This window comes from Struthio camelus, chromosome 32 (genome assembly GCF_040807025.1).
Source record: "Struthio camelus isolate bStrCam1 chromosome 32, bStrCam1.hap1, whole genome shotgun sequence".
Classification (NCBI taxonomy): Eukaryota; Metazoa; Chordata; class Aves; order Struthioniformes; family Struthionidae; genus Struthio; species Struthio camelus.
The window spans coordinates 810,619-824,612 of record NC_090973.1 but is presented as its reverse complement, the minus strand read 5'-3'; the positions used below and the strand labels follow the sequence as shown (position 1 = coordinate 824,612).

General features: G+C 67.2%; 2 protein-coding genes across 3 annotated transcripts; one reads left to right on the top strand and one right to left on the bottom strand.

The window, feature by feature from the left end:
* The first annotated feature begins 266 nt into the window (after window positions 1-266).
* Window positions 267-6,242, top strand: PAQR4 (progestin and adipoQ receptor family member 4). 2 transcript variants are annotated; one of them, XM_068923173.1, is made up of 3 exons: window positions 267-464; window positions 2,525-2,743; window positions 3,685-6,242. In XM_068923173.1, exons 1-3 carry the CDS (start codon window positions 293-295, stop codon window positions 4,113-4,115), a joined length of 822 nt encoding a protein of 273 aa, XP_068779274.1. In that variant the 5' UTR covers window positions 267-292; the 3' UTR covers window positions 4,116-6,242. The 2 variants fall into 2 exon arrangements, with proteins under 2 accessions (XP_068779274.1, XP_068779273.1); XM_068923172.1 differs by lacking the exons at window positions 267-464; window positions 2,525-2,743 and adding an exon at window positions 2,898-3,402.
* A 5-nt stretch (window positions 6,243-6,247) lies between these two features.
* Window positions 6,248-13,503, bottom strand: PKMYT1 (protein kinase, membrane associated tyrosine/threonine 1). The gene is made up of 7 exons (XM_068923141.1): window positions 13,312-13,503; window positions 11,947-12,057; window positions 7,505-8,090; window positions 7,235-7,407; window positions 6,644-6,870; window positions 6,458-6,553; window positions 6,248-6,374 (listed from the first exon to the last, which is right to left on the bottom strand). Exons 1-7 carry the CDS (start codon window positions 13,501-13,503, stop codon window positions 6,290-6,292), a joined length of 1,470 nt encoding a protein of 489 aa, XP_068779242.1. The 3' UTR covers window positions 6,248-6,289.
* Between the last annotated feature and the right edge of the window lie 491 nt (window positions 13,504-13,994).

The following is a 13,994-nucleotide window of genomic DNA, read 5'->3' as shown; positions in this document are numbered from 1 at the left end:
CAAACGAGCCGCGGCGCCGAGGGGAGGGGGGGGCGCGCTGCCCATATATGGGCGGGGGCGGGTTCGCTATGCAAACGAGCCGCGGCGCGGCGGCGCGGGAGGGGGCGTGGCCGGCCGAGGCGCTTCCTGCCCATATATGGGCGGGGGCGGGGCCTCTATGCAAACGAGCCGCGGCGGGCGCGCTGGCTGCCCGTAGGCGGTCCGGCTGCTGGGGGGGAAGTGACGTCACACTAGCGCGCCGGCGGAAGTGACGCGCGGGCCGGAGCGCCGGAAGCGGGAGGCGGCGGCGGCCATGGCGGCGGCCATGGCGGCGGCTCCGCGGCTGCTGGAGCGGGGGCGGGCGCCGCCGCACCTGCGGTTCAACCCGTTCGTGCTGAGCGGTTACCGGCCGGCCAGCTCGGGCGCCGGCTGCCTCCGCAGCCTCTTCTACCTCCACAACGAGCTGGGCAACATCTACACGCACGGTGAGGCCGCGGCCGGCTACCGGGACCCCCCTGACTCCCCCCTCTCAAGGGGTTTGGGACCCCCCCCAAGCACCCCCCGGGGATCGGGACCCCCCTCAATCCTGCCCCGAGGGGTCTGGGACCCCCCCCAAACACCGCCCGGGGATCGGGACCCCCCTCAATCCTGCCCCGAGGGGACTGGGACCCCCCTCAATCCCCCCCCCAGGGGACTGGGACCCCCCCAAACACCGCCCGGGGATCGGGACCCCCCTCAATCCTGCCCCGAGGGGTCTGGGACCCCCCCCCAAACACCGCCCGGGGATCGGGACCCCCCTCAATCCTGCCCCGAGGGGACTGGGACCCCCCTCAATCCCCCCCCCAGGGGACTGGGACCCCCCCAAACACCGCCCGGGGACTGGGACCCCCCTCAATCCCCCCCCCCAGGGGTCTGGGACCCTCCCAAACACCGCCCGGGGATCGGGACCCCCCTCAATCCTGCCCCGAGGGGTCTGGGACCCCCCTCAATCCCCCCCCAGGGGACTGGGATCCCCCCAAACACCCCCCGGGGATCGGGACCCCCCTCAATCCCCCCCCCAGGGGACTGAGACCCCCCTCAATCCCCCCCCAGGCCTCTGGGACCCCCCCAAACACCCCCCGGGGATAGGGACCCTCCTCAATCCTGCCCCGAGGGGACTGGGACCCCCCTCAATCCCCCCCCAGGGGACTGGGACCCCCCCCAAACACCGCCCGGGGATCGGGACCCCCCTCAATCCTGCCCCGAGGGGACTGAGACCCCCCTCAATCCCCCCCCAGGGGACTGGGACCCCCCCAAACACCGCCCGGGGATCGGGACCCCCCTCAATCCTGCCCCGAGGGGTCTGGGACCCCCCCCCAAACACCGCCCGGGGATCGGGACCCCCCTCAATCCTGCCCCGAGGGGACTGGGACCCCCCTCAATCCCCCCCCCAGGGGACTGGGACCCCCCCAAACACCGCCCGGGGACTGGGACCCCCCTCAATCCCCCCCCCAGGGGACTGGGACCCCCCCAAACACCGCCCGGGGACTGGGACCCCCCTCAATCCCCCCCCCCAGGGCTCTGGGACCCCCCCCAAACACCGCCCGGGGATCGGGACCCCCCTCAATCCTGCCCCGAGGGGACTGAGACCCCCCTCAATCCCCCCCCCCAGGGGACTGGGACCCCCCAAACACCGCCTGGGGATCGGGACCCCCCTCAATCCTGCCCCGAGGGGACTGGGACTCCCCTCAACCCCCCCCCCCAGGGGACTGGGACCCCCCCAAACACCCCCTGGGGATCGGGACCCCCTTCATTCCCCCCCCCAGGGGTCTGGGACCCCCCCAAACACCGCCCGGGGATCGGGACCCCCCTCAATCCTGCCCCGAGGGGTCTGGGATCCCCCCAAACACCCCCCCAGGGGACTGGGACCCCCCCAAACACCGCCCGGGGATCGGGACCCCCCTCAATCCTGCCCCGAGGGGTCTGGGACCCCCCCCAAACACCGCCCGGGGATCGGGACCCCCCTCAATCCTGCCCCGAGGGGACTGGGACCCCCCTCAATCCCCCCCCAGGGGACTGGGATCCCGCCAAACACCCCCCGGGGATCGGGACCCCCCTCAATCCCCCCCCAGGGGTCTGGGACCCTCCCAAACATCCCCTGGGGACTGGGACCCCCCCTCAATCCCCCTCCCTGGGGTCTGGGACTCCCCTCAATCCCCTCCCAGGGGTCTAGGATCCCCCCAAACACCCTCCCTGGGGACTGGGACCCCCCCTAAGTCCCCTCCTAGGGCTCTGGGACCCCCTCAATCCCCCCCCCAGGGGTCTGAGACCCCCCCTCAACTGGGACCCCCCCAACTCCTCTCCCCCAAGAGGAACAGAGACCCCCCCCCCCACCCCGGGTGACCAGGACTCCCCCAACCCCACCCCGGGGGGACCAGGATTCCCCCCACCCCCCACCCACCTCCCAATCCCACTTTTCCGGGACGCCTGGGTCCCTCCCCTCGCCCGGACGCCTGGGCCCGAGGCAGCACCCCGTAACGGTCGGGCGGGCGGGGGGGGGGCCCAGGGGTGCCGCTGGTGGGGTTCCTGCTGCTGGTGCCGGGGGCGCTGCCGTGGGCCCCCCCGGCCGTGGCCTGGCTGGGGCTGGCTCACTACGTGGCCTGCGCGGCCCCGCCGCTGGCCAGCGTCGTCTACCACGTCTTCATGAGCCACCGGGCCGGCGCCGGGCTCTACCGGCGCCTGCTGGCCCTCGACCTGGGCGGCGTCGCCGTCGTCAACGCCCTGGGTGAGCCTTGGGGGGGACGCCGTGGGGCTGGGGGACACATGCTGGGGGACGCGTGGGGCTGGGGACGGAGACGGGCTCTACTGGCGCCTGCTGGCCCTCGACCTGGGCGGCGTCGCCGTCGTCAACGCCCTGGGTGAGCCTTGGGGACGCCGTGGGGCTGGGGGACGCCATGGGGCTGGGGGACACGTTGGGCAAGGCCATGGGGCTGGAGGAAGCCATTGGGGCTGGGGGACACGTGGGGCTCGGGATGGAGACGGGCTCTACTGGCGTCTTCTGGCCCTCAACCTGGGTGGTGGCACCATCGTCAATGCCCTGGGTGAGCCTTGGGGGGGACGCCGTGGGGCAGGGCCATGGGGCTGGAGGAAGCCATTGGGGCTGGGGACACGTGGGGCTGGGAGACACGTGGGGCTCGGGATGGAGACGGGCTCTACCGGCCCTCAACCTGGGTGGTAGCACCGTCGTCAACGCCCTGGGTGAGCCTTGGGGGGGACGCCGTGGGGCTGGGGGATGCCGTGGGGCTGGGGGACACGTTGGGCAAGGCCATGGGGCTGGAGGAAGCCATTGGGGCTGGGGGACACGTGGGGCTCGGGATGGAGACGGGCTCTACCGGCATCTTCTGGCCCCCAACCTGGGTGGTGGCACCATCGTCAACGCCCTGGGTGAGCCTTGGGGGGGACGCCGTGGGGCTGGGGGACACGTTGGGCAAGGCCGTGGAGCTGGAGGACACCGTGGGGCTGGGAACCCCCATACGGGCCCACCACCGGGCCGTGGGGCAGGATCCGGGCCATGGAGTAGAGCCAGGAGGCCACGCCGTGGGGCAGCCGGAGGGCTTGGGGGACACACCGTGGGGCAGATGGGGCAGCAAGGGCCCCGCCGTGGGGCAGCCCGTCCCCACCCTTCCCCTGACTCCCCACCCCCCAATTCTTTTCTCCTCCCCATAGGCGCCGTGCCCATCATCTACTGCGCCCTACCCTGCCGGCCGGGCCCGTGTGGGGCAGCGCTGGCCGCTTATGGGGCGCTGTGCGGGTTGGCGCTGTGGGGCGCCGTGGGGGCCGCCAGCCGCGGCGGGCGCTTGGCCGCCTTCGCCGGCCCGACCCTCTTCCGCTTGGCGGTGGTGGGGCTGCGGGCCGCCGGGGGGCTGGGCGCCCAGGGGGCGCTGGCCCCCTACGCCCGTATGGAGGCCCTGGCGCTACTTGGGGGGCTGGTGAACCTGGCGCGGGTGCCCGAGCGATGGCGGCCCGGCGCCTTCGACTACTGGGCCAACAGCCACCAGCTCATGCACCTCCTGGTGGCCCTGGCCATCCTACACCTGCACTGGGGGGTGGCCGCCGACCTCCACTGGGCCGCCCGGCACCCCTGCCCCCCGGCGTGACGCCTCCTCCCGCCCCCTGGATGTCCGGCGACGTCCACGGAGATCCAGCGCCGCCGTCTGTGGGCAGCCAGAGACATCCTTGGAGATGTAGTGCTACCACCCACGGGTGACCAGAGACATCCATGGAGGTCCAGCACCCTCCATGGAGATCCAGTGCCACCATCCGTGGGCAACCAGAGACGTCCGTGGAGATCCAGCACTGTCTAGGGGCAACCAGAGACGTCCATGGAGGTCCAGCACCCTCCATGGAGTTCCAGTGCCACCATCTGTGGGCGACTAGAGACATCTGTGGAGATCCAGCACTGTCTAGGGGCAACCAGAGACGTCCATGGAGGTCCAGCACCCTCCATGGAGATCCAGTGCCACCATCCGTGGGCAACCAGAGACGTCCGTGGAGATCCAGCACTGTCTAGGGGCAACCAGAGACGTCCATGGAGGTCCAGCACCCTCCATGGAGTTCCAGTGCCACCATCTGTGGGCGACTAGAGACATCTGTGGAGATCCAGCACTGTCTAGGGGCAACCAGAGACGTCCATGGAGGTCCAGCACCCTCCATGGAGATCCAGTGCCACCATCTGTGGGCGACTAGAGACATCTGTGGAGATCCAGCACTGTCTAGGGGCAACCAGAGACGTCCATGGAGGTCCAGCACCCTCCATGGAGGTCTAGTGCCACCATCCGTGGGCAACCAGAGACGTCCGTGGAGATCCAGCACTGTCTAGGGGCAACCAGAGACGTCCATGGAGGTCCAGCACCCTCCATGGAGGTCTAGTGCCACCATCTGTGGGCAACCAGAGACGTCCGTGGAGATCTAGCACCGTCCAGGGGCAACCAGAGACATCCATGGAGGTCCAGCACTGTCCTGGGGCAACCAGAAACATCCATGGAGGTTCAGTACCATCCACGGAGATCCAGTGCCACCATTCAGGGGCGACCAGAGGCGTCCGTGGAGATCCAGCCACGTCCAGGGCAACCAGCACTGTCTATATTCAACCAGAGACATCCGTGGAGATCCAGCACCATCCATGGAGATCCAGTGCCAACATCCAGGGGCAACCAGAGGCATCTGTGAAGATGCAGCCCTGTCCTGGGGCAACCGGAGACATCGGTGGGGATCCAGTGCCACCATCCATGGGTATCCGGAGACGTCCGTGGAGATCTAGTGCCACCATCCATGGACATCCAGCGTCGTCCATGGGCAATCATCGCTATCCATGGGTAACCAGAGATGTGCGTGGACATCTATCATCATCCATGGGCATCCATCACCATCTACATTCAACCAGAGATGTCCATGGAGATCCATCACTGTCCATGGAGATCCAGATAACCATCCACGGACATCCAGTGCCACTATCCTTGAGCAACCAACGCCATCCATGGACGTCCAGCTCATGCACCTGCTGGTGGCCCTGGCCATCCTGCACCTGCACTGGGGGGGCGGGGGGGGAGTGGCCACTGCCCTGCACTGGGCCACCCAGCACCCCTGCCCCCCGGCGTGACGCACCCACAGGTGCTCCTGCCCCATGGATGACCAGTGGCATCCATGGAGATCCATCACCACCTTCCAGGGGTGACCAGCAGCATCCATGCAGCTCTGTCAGTGTCCAGGGGCAACCGGAGATATCCATGGAGATCCAGGACCACCCTCCATGGACATCCATCTCCACCCACAGACAACCAGAGACCTCCAGGGATGTCCAGCACCATCCATGGAGACCCAGTGCCACCAGCCACGGACAACCAGAGACGTCCATGGAGACCCAGCGCCACCAGCCACGGACAACCAGAGACGTCCATGGAGATCCAGCGCCACCAGCCGCAGACCTCCATTGGCCAACCACCCCCCTCGCCAGCATCTCACTGGCCAACCAGCACCCTCAGCGCCATCCCGTTGGCCAACCAGCGCTACCATCCCGCTGGCCAACCAACGTCCCCAACGACCGTGCCATCACCCAATGCCGTCCCAGCGGCCAACCAGTGTCTGCCCCAAACTGTTGCCACCCAAGCATGTTCCAGTGGCCAACCAGTGTCCCCTACGCCGCTGCCTGACGTTGTCCCCGTCCCAGCGGCCAACCAGTGTCCCTCCCCACCCGCGGGAGATGCCAATAAAGCAGGGACGTGGCACGATGGCTGCTCCGTGGGGCAGCGGCGCCGTGGGGCGGCTGGGCCCTTTATTGGGGCAGGGGCTCGGGCTCCTCCTCGAAGGTGAGGGTGCGGCGCAGGGTGCTCAGGGTGCTGGGGCTGCCGTCCGGGGACCTGCGTGGGACAGGGCCATCAGAGAGCTGTGGGGCAGAGCAAGGTTGGGGGGGTGTGGGGACACGTGTGGGGCAGGGACTCACCTCGTCCTGGAGCTGCTCCATGGGGCAGCGCCGTGCCGGGGAGTGGAGGTGGCACCCGGGGACGTGGCGTGGCCCAAGCGGGAGAAGGAGGTAGGGCTGTGGGGACAGTGGGTGGGGTCAGCTATGGGGCGCCCCATGGCGTAACCCCTCCTTCCCCCCCCCCCCAACCGGCACTTGGTCACTCACCTATCCTGCGGCGAGCCGGACCAGGTGGCACCCTGCCGCCCCGGGGCGCTGCGGACCCACCGCACGGGGCCACCTTCGTCCTCTTCCTCCTCTTCGTCCTCGTCCCAGTCACTGGCGGGGCTGAAGCAGGGTGGCAGTGGGGAGTGGGGCGGGGTGGCCGGGGCCCGTAGCCAGCGGGCCGGGTCCCATAGCACACCCCATAGCCACCGCAGGAGAGTCCGGATGTCCTGTCGGGAGGGCAACAGGGTGAGCAGAGGTGGACACGACATTACGGAGGTCTACCACGCGGTGAGGTGGACACATTACAGAGGTCCACCATGTGGTGAGGCAGACATGACGTTACGGAGGTCCACCACACAGTGATGTGGCCACGTTATGGAGGTCCACCATGTGCCGAGGTGGACGCGTTATGGAGGTCCACCATGCAGTGAGGTAAACACAATGTAATGGAGGTCCACCACGCGGTGAGGTGGAAGTGTTACGGAGGTCCACCACGCGGCGAGGTGGACGCGTTACGGAGGTTCACCATGCGCTGAGGTGGACACGACGTTACGGAGGTCCACCACGCGGCGCGGGGGGGGGGTCCCTCACCTGCAGCAGCCGTCCGGCGCGCCGCAGCCCCTCGTCGGCCAACCGGGTCAACGCCCTCCAGCGCCCGGCCCGCCGCACCAAGGCCGTGCGCAGCAGGGCCTCCACCGACGGTCGCCGTCCCGGCTCCGGCTCTAGCATGGCCACCAGCACCGCCCGCAGCTCCGGCGACAACCCTGCGCCGAGGAGGAAGAGGAGGAGGAGGAAGGTGGGCGGAGCAGGGGGCGCCCAGGAGCTCCGGGCGAGAAGAGGGAAGCCGCCGCCTCCGCTTACCCGCCGCCAACGCCGGCGGCAGCCGCCCCCGCCGCAGCTCCTGCCACCCGTCGCCACCGGCCGGCAGCTCCCGCCCGGCCGCCAGCTCGAGGAGGGTGAGGCCGAGGCTGAAGACGTCGGCGGCGGGACCCAGGTCGCCCCGCAGCGCCTCGGGCGCCAGGTAACGGGGGTCGCCCTCGGCGCCGTCACCCGGCCGCCCGCCGGGTTCCAGCAGGCAACCGAAATCGCCCAGGCGGCACCCGCCGGGTCCCAACAGCACGTTGGCCGGTTTGACGTCCAGGTGGGCCAAGCGGCGGGTGTGCAGGTGGCCCAAGGCCTGCAGCAGGTCCCAGAGGTAGGCGGCGGCGCGCCAAGGTGCCAGGCCGCCCCGAGCCGGGCGCAGGGGACCGCCGGGGCACAGCTCGCTCTGCAGGTAGAGTTGACCTCGCTCTTCCCAGGCCCTGACCAACCCCAAGCAGTGCGGGTGACGACCCACCCGCTCGTGCTTGCGCACCTCGGCCAGCTTGCGACGCCGGTCGGCCGCCCCCCGGAAGGGTTCCAGCGTCCGCTTGACGGCGTACAGGCGGCCGTCTTCCCGGCTGCGCACCTGCGGGTGGGGAAAGGAGGCTGGCCGGTCGGCTGGCTGCCGAGCACCTCGCCCGGAGCTCGTGGTGGGACCTTAGAGACCTCCCACGGAGCTGTGGTGGAACCTTCTAGATTTCCCTGAAGGAGCCCAACACCATCCTGATCCATTGTGGTACTTCCTAGATCACCCCCAAAGTAGCCCAACCCTGTGGTGGTACCTCACAGAGCTCCCTGAAGGAGTCCAACCCCATGGTGGGACCTTAGAGACCTCCCTGAAGAAGCTAGACCCCGTGGTGGGACCTTCTAGATTTCCCTAAAGGAGCCCAACACCATCCTGATCCATTGTGGTACTTCCTAGATCACCCCCAAAGCAGCCCAACCCTGTGGTGGTACCTCACAGAGCTCCCTGAAGGAGTCCAACCCCACGGTGGGACCTTCTAGACCTCCCTGAAGAAGCTAGACCCCGTGGTGGGACCTTCTAGATTTCCCTAAAGGAGCCCAACGCCGTCCTGGTCACTTGTGGGTACCTTCTAGATCACCCCCAAAGCAGCCCAACCCTGTGGTGGTACCTCACAGAGCTCCCTGAAGGAGTCCAACCCCACGGTGGGACCTTCTAGACCTCCCTGAAGAAGCTAGACCCCGTGGTGGGACCTTCTAGATTTCCCTGAAGGAGCCCAACACCATCCTGATCTCTTGTGGTACGTTCTACCCCAAAGGGGCCCAACCCTGTGGTGGTACCTCACAGAGCTCCCTGAAGGAGTCCAACCCCACGGTGGTTCCTTCTAGACCTTCCTGAAGAAGCTAGACCCCGTGGTGTGACCGTCTAGATTTCCCTGGAGAAGCTAGACCCCGTGGTGATACCTTCTAGACCTCTCCAAAGGACCCCAACCCCATGGTGATACCTTCTAGACCTCCCTGAAGAAGCCCGACCCCATGGTGGTCCCTCATAGACTTCCCCAAAGGACCCCAACCCCATGGTGATACCTTCTAGACCTCCCTGAAGAAGCCCGACCCCATGGTGGTCCCTCATAGACCTCCCCAAAGGACCCCCAACTCTGTCCCGGTCCCTTATAGACCTCCCCAAAGGACTCCAACCCCATGGTGGTACCTTCTAGACCTCCCTCAAGGACCCCCAACCCCATAGTGGTTCCTTCTAGACCTCCCCCAAGGACCCCCAACCCCATGGTGGTCCCTCATAGACCTCCCCAAAGGACCCCCAACCCTGTTCCGGTCCCTTATAGAGTTCCCCGAAGGACTCCAACCCCATGGTGGTACCTTCTAGACCTCCCCCAAGAATCCTGACCCCGTATAGAGTACATCCTATAGATGGTTCCCTATAGACGGTACCTTGCAGGTCTCACCACAGGAGCTGGACCCCATCCTACAGGCCCCACTCTACAGCCAAGGCGCCATTGACCGTCCCCTATGGGCGGCACCTTATAGACAGCGCCCTATAGGGTCTCCCCCATAGGGGGCTGCCCTATAGGTGGTACCTTATGGACTTCACGGTGGGAACCAGACCCCCGTCCCAGCCCTGTACAGACCCTGCCCTACACCCAGGACCCCTAGAGACCATCACCTATAAGTGACATTGTATAGACAGCACCCTATAGGGTCTCCCCTATAGGGGGCTGCCCTATAGGGAGCACCTAATAGACCTCACGGTGGGAGCCAGACCCCGTCCCAGCCCTGTACAGACCCTGCCCTACACCCAAGGCCCCCAGAGACCGTCACCTATAGGTGACACCATATAGACAGCGCCCTATAGGGTCTCCCCCATAGGGGGCTGCCCTATAGGTGGTACCTTATGGACTTCCCGGTGGGAGCCGGACCCCTGTTTCAGCCCTATATAGACCCTGCCCTACACCCAAGGCCCCCAGAGACCATCACCTATAAGTGACATCGTATAGACAGCACCCTATAGGGTTTCTCCTATAGGGGGCTGCCCTATAGGGAGCACCTAATAGACCTCACGGTGGGAGCCAGACCCCGTCCCAGCCCTGTACAGACCCTGCCCTACACCCAAGGCCCCCAGAGACCATCACCTATAGGTGACATCATATAGACAGCACCCTATAGGGTCTCCCCTATAGGGGGCTGCCCTATAGGGAGCACCTAATAGACCTCACGGTGGGAGCCAGACCCCGTCCCAGCCCTATATAGACCCTGCCCTACACCCAAGGCCCCCAGAGACCGTCACCTATAGGTGACATTGTATAGACAGCACCCTATAGGGTCTCCCCTATAGGGGGCTGCCCTATAGGGAGCACCTTATAGACCTCACGGTGGGAGCCGGACCCCCGTCCCACTCCTGTATAGACCCTGCCCTACATCCAAGGCCCCCATAGACTGTCACCTATGGGTGATACCATATAGAAAGTGCCCTACAGAGGGTCTCCCCTATAGGGGGCTGCCCCATAGGGGGCTGCCCTATAGGGAGCACCTTATAGACCTCACGGTGGGAGCCAGACCCCGTCCCAGCCCTGTACAGACCCTGCCCTACACCCAAGGCCCCCAGAGACCGTCACCTATAGGTGACACCATATAGACAGCGCCCTATAGGGTCTCCCCCATAGGGGGCTGCCCTATAGGTGGTACCTTATGGACTTCACGGTGGGAACCAGACCCCCGTCCCAGCCCTGTACAGACCCTGCCCTACACCCAGGACCCCTAGAGACCATCACCTATAAGTGACATCGTATAGACAGCACCCTATAGGGTCTCCCCTATAGGGGGCTGCCCTATAGGGAGCACCTTATAGACCTCACGGTGGGAGCCGGACCCCCATCCCACTCCTGTATAGACCCTGCCCTACATCCAAGGCCCCCATAGACTGTCACCTATGGGTGATACCATATAGAAAGTGCCCTACAGAGGGTCTCCCCTATAGGGGGCTGCCCTATAGGGAGCACCTAATAGACCTCACGGTGGGAGCCAGACCCCGTCCCAGCCCTGTACAGACCCTGCCCTACACCCAAGGCCCCCAGAGACCGTCACCTATAGGTGACACCATATAGACAGCACCCTATAGGGTCTCCCCTATAGGGGGCTGCCCTATAGGGAGCACCTTATAGACCTCACGGTGGGAGCTGGACCCCCGTCCCACTCCTGTATAGACCCTGCCCTACATCCAAGGCCCCCATAGACTGTCACCTATGGGTGATACCATATAGAAAGTGCCCTACAGAGGGTCTCCCCTATAGGGGGCTGCCCCATAGGGGGCTGCCCTATAGGGAGCACCTAATAGACCTCACGGTGGGAGCCAGACCCCGTCCCAGCCCTGTACAGACCCTGCCCTACACCCAAGGCCCCCAGAGACCATCACCTATAGGTGACATCATATAGACAGCACCCTATAGGGTCTCCCCTATAGGGGGCTGCCCTATAGGGAGCACCTTATAGACCTCACGGTGGGAGCCGGACCCCCGTCCCAGCCCTGTACAGACCCTGCCCTACATCCAAGGCCCCCATAGACTGTCACCTATGGGTGATACCATATAGAAAGTGCCCTACAGAGGGTCTCCCCTATAGGGGGCTGCCCCATAGGGAGCACCTTATAGACCTCACGGTGGGAGCCAGACCCCGTCCCAGCCCTGTACAGACCCTGCCCTACACCCAAGGCCCCCAGAGACCGTCACCTATAGGTGACACCATATAGACAGCGCCCTATAGGGTCTCCCCCATAGGGGGCTGCCCTATAGGTGGTACCTTATGGACTTCCCGGTGGGAGCCAGACCCCGTCCCAGCCCTGTACAGACCCTGCCCTACACCCAGGACCCCCATAGACCGTCACCTATGGGTGATACCATACAGGCAGCGCCCTATAGGAGCTCCCCTATAGGGGGCTGCCCCATAGGGGGCTGCCCCATAGGCGGTACCTTATAGACCTCGCCGTGGGAGCCGCGGCCCAGGCGGCCCAGCACCTGGAAGCACTGCCGGAAGAAGGTCTGGGGGCGCCGGGGGTCGTACAGGCGGCTGGCGAGGGTAGGCTGAGAGGGCGTCAGGCGGAAGGTGACGCTGCGGGGGCCGGGGCTCCAAGGGGGCGGGGGGCGGGACCCCGTCAAGCGACTCCACCCCCCGGGGCCCCGGCGTCCGGGCCTGGGAGTGCGGGGGGAAGTGTGGGGCCGGGTGGGCAGCATGGTGTTTGGGTGGGTGGGGGGGGGGTGCTGTGTTGGGGGGGGAAAAGGGGGGGTTAAAGGGGGGCTGCTGCCCCATAGAGGCTTGGGGGGGGGGCGGCTGTGGGGCAGGAGCGGAGCCCCCCTCCATGGCGGCGGGGGGGTCTTCCTGCCCCACGGCTCCCCCCAGCCCCCTCCTGCCCCATAACCGCCCTCCCAGACCCCCTCCTGCCCCACAACCCCCCCAGACCCCCTCCTGCCCCATAACTCCCCCTCCAGAGCCCCTCCGCCCCCTCCTGCCCCACAACCCCCTTCCCAGACCCCCTCCTGCCCCACAACCCCCCCAGCCCCCTCCTGCCCCATAACCCCCCTCCCAGACCCCCTCCTGCCCCATAACCCCCCCAGACCCCCTCCTGCCCCATAACTCCCCCTCCAGAGCCCCTCCGCCCCCTCCTGCCCCACAACCCCCTTCCCAGACCCCCTCCTGCCCCACAACCCCCCTCCCACAGCCCCCTCCTGCCCCATAACCCCCCCAGGCCCCCTCCTGCCCCACAACCCCCCTCCTAGACCCCCTCCTGCCCCATAACCCCCCTCCCAGCCCCCCTCCTGCCCCATAACCCCCCTCCCAGCCCCTCTCCTGCCCCACAACCCCCCTCCCAGCCCCCCTCCTGCCCCATAACCCCCCTCCCAGCCCCTCTCCTGCCCCATAACCCCTCCCAGCCCCCCTCCTGCCCCACAACCCCCCTCCCAGCCCCCCTCCTGCCCCACAACCCCCCTCCTAGACCCCCTCCTGCCCCATAACCCCCCTCCCAGCCCTCCTCCTGCCCCATAACCCCCCTCCTAGACCCCCTCCTGCCCCACAACCCCCCTCCCAGCCCCCCTCCTGCCCCATAACCCCCCTCCCAGCCCCCCTCCTGCCCCATAACCCCCCTCCTAGACCCCCTCCTGCCCCACAACCCCCCTCCCGGCCCCCCTCCTGCCCCATAACCCCCCCCCTCCTGCCCCATAACCCCCCTCCCAGCCCCCCTCCTGCCCCACAACCCCCCCTCCCAGACCCCCTCCTGCCCCATAACCCCCCTCCCAGCCCCCCTCCTGCCCCACAACCCCCCCCCACAGCCCCCCAAGTACCGGCCGCTCCGCTCCGCTCCCTGTGGGGAGGGGGGAGGAGGAGGGGGCGGGGCCGAGCCGCTTCCCGCCAACGGCTCCCGCCAACGGCCGCGCCCCGCCCCGCCCCTCCCCCGGCGGCCCCGCCCCTCCGCCGGCGGCCAGCCAATCCCCGCGCTCCCCCTCCCGCCCCGCCCCCCCCGGGTCCGCCTCCATCCCAGAGCCCCCCGCGGCCGCCCCGCCCCTCCCCCCCCCCGGCCGGGTTAATTGATTTTATTTCTTTCCTCTTTTTTTTTTTTCCCCCGTTTCTTTATTTTTTTCACCCGGGTTTTTTTTTTATCCCCCCCCCACACACACACACACCCGGGGGGGGGGGCGGTTGGGGGGGGGGGACACGGGGGGAGCCACAACTCTCCCCCGGGATCCCCCAGGCCCAAACTCGGCCCTTTTCACCCCAAAACGGCCACCCGCCCCCCCCCTCACCCCGAGGACCCCCCCCATAGAGGTTGTGGGGGGGTACCAAGGGGGGGTTTGGGGGGTGGTCCCACAGGTCCCCATATGGCTTTTGGGGGGGGGGTCACACAGGGAGGTTTTGGGGTCCCCATAGGGCTTTGGGGTCCCTACACGGGGGGGTTGGGGGTCCCACGGGGGGGTTTTGGGGTCCCACAGGAGGGTTTTGGGGTCCCCATAGGGCTTTGGGGTCCCAC

Excerpts from the sequence above, each read along its gene's own strand:
- PAQR4 (XM_068923172.1), top strand. The coding sequence starts at position 2,913 with ATGGGGCTGGGGGACACGTTGGGCAAGGCCATGGGGCTGGAGGAAGCC. Across the intron at positions 3,403-3,684 it reads CACCATCGTCAACGCCCTGG|GCGCCGTGCCCATCATCTAC; the intron begins GTGAGCCTTGGG and ends TCCTCCCCATAG.
- PKMYT1 (XM_068923141.1), bottom strand. The coding sequence starts at position 13,503 with ATGGAGGCGGACCCGGGGGGGGCGGGGCGGGAGGGGGAGCGCGGGGAT. Across the intron at positions 8,091-11,946 it reads CCCACGGCGAGGTCTATAAG|GTGCGCAGCCGGGAAGACGG; the intron begins GTACCGCCTATG and ends CCCCACCCGCAG. Across the intron at positions 7,408-7,504 it reads GCCGCCGGCGTTGGCGGCGG|GGTTGTCGCCGGAGCTGCGG; the intron begins GTAAGCGGAGGC and ends TCCTCGGCGCAG.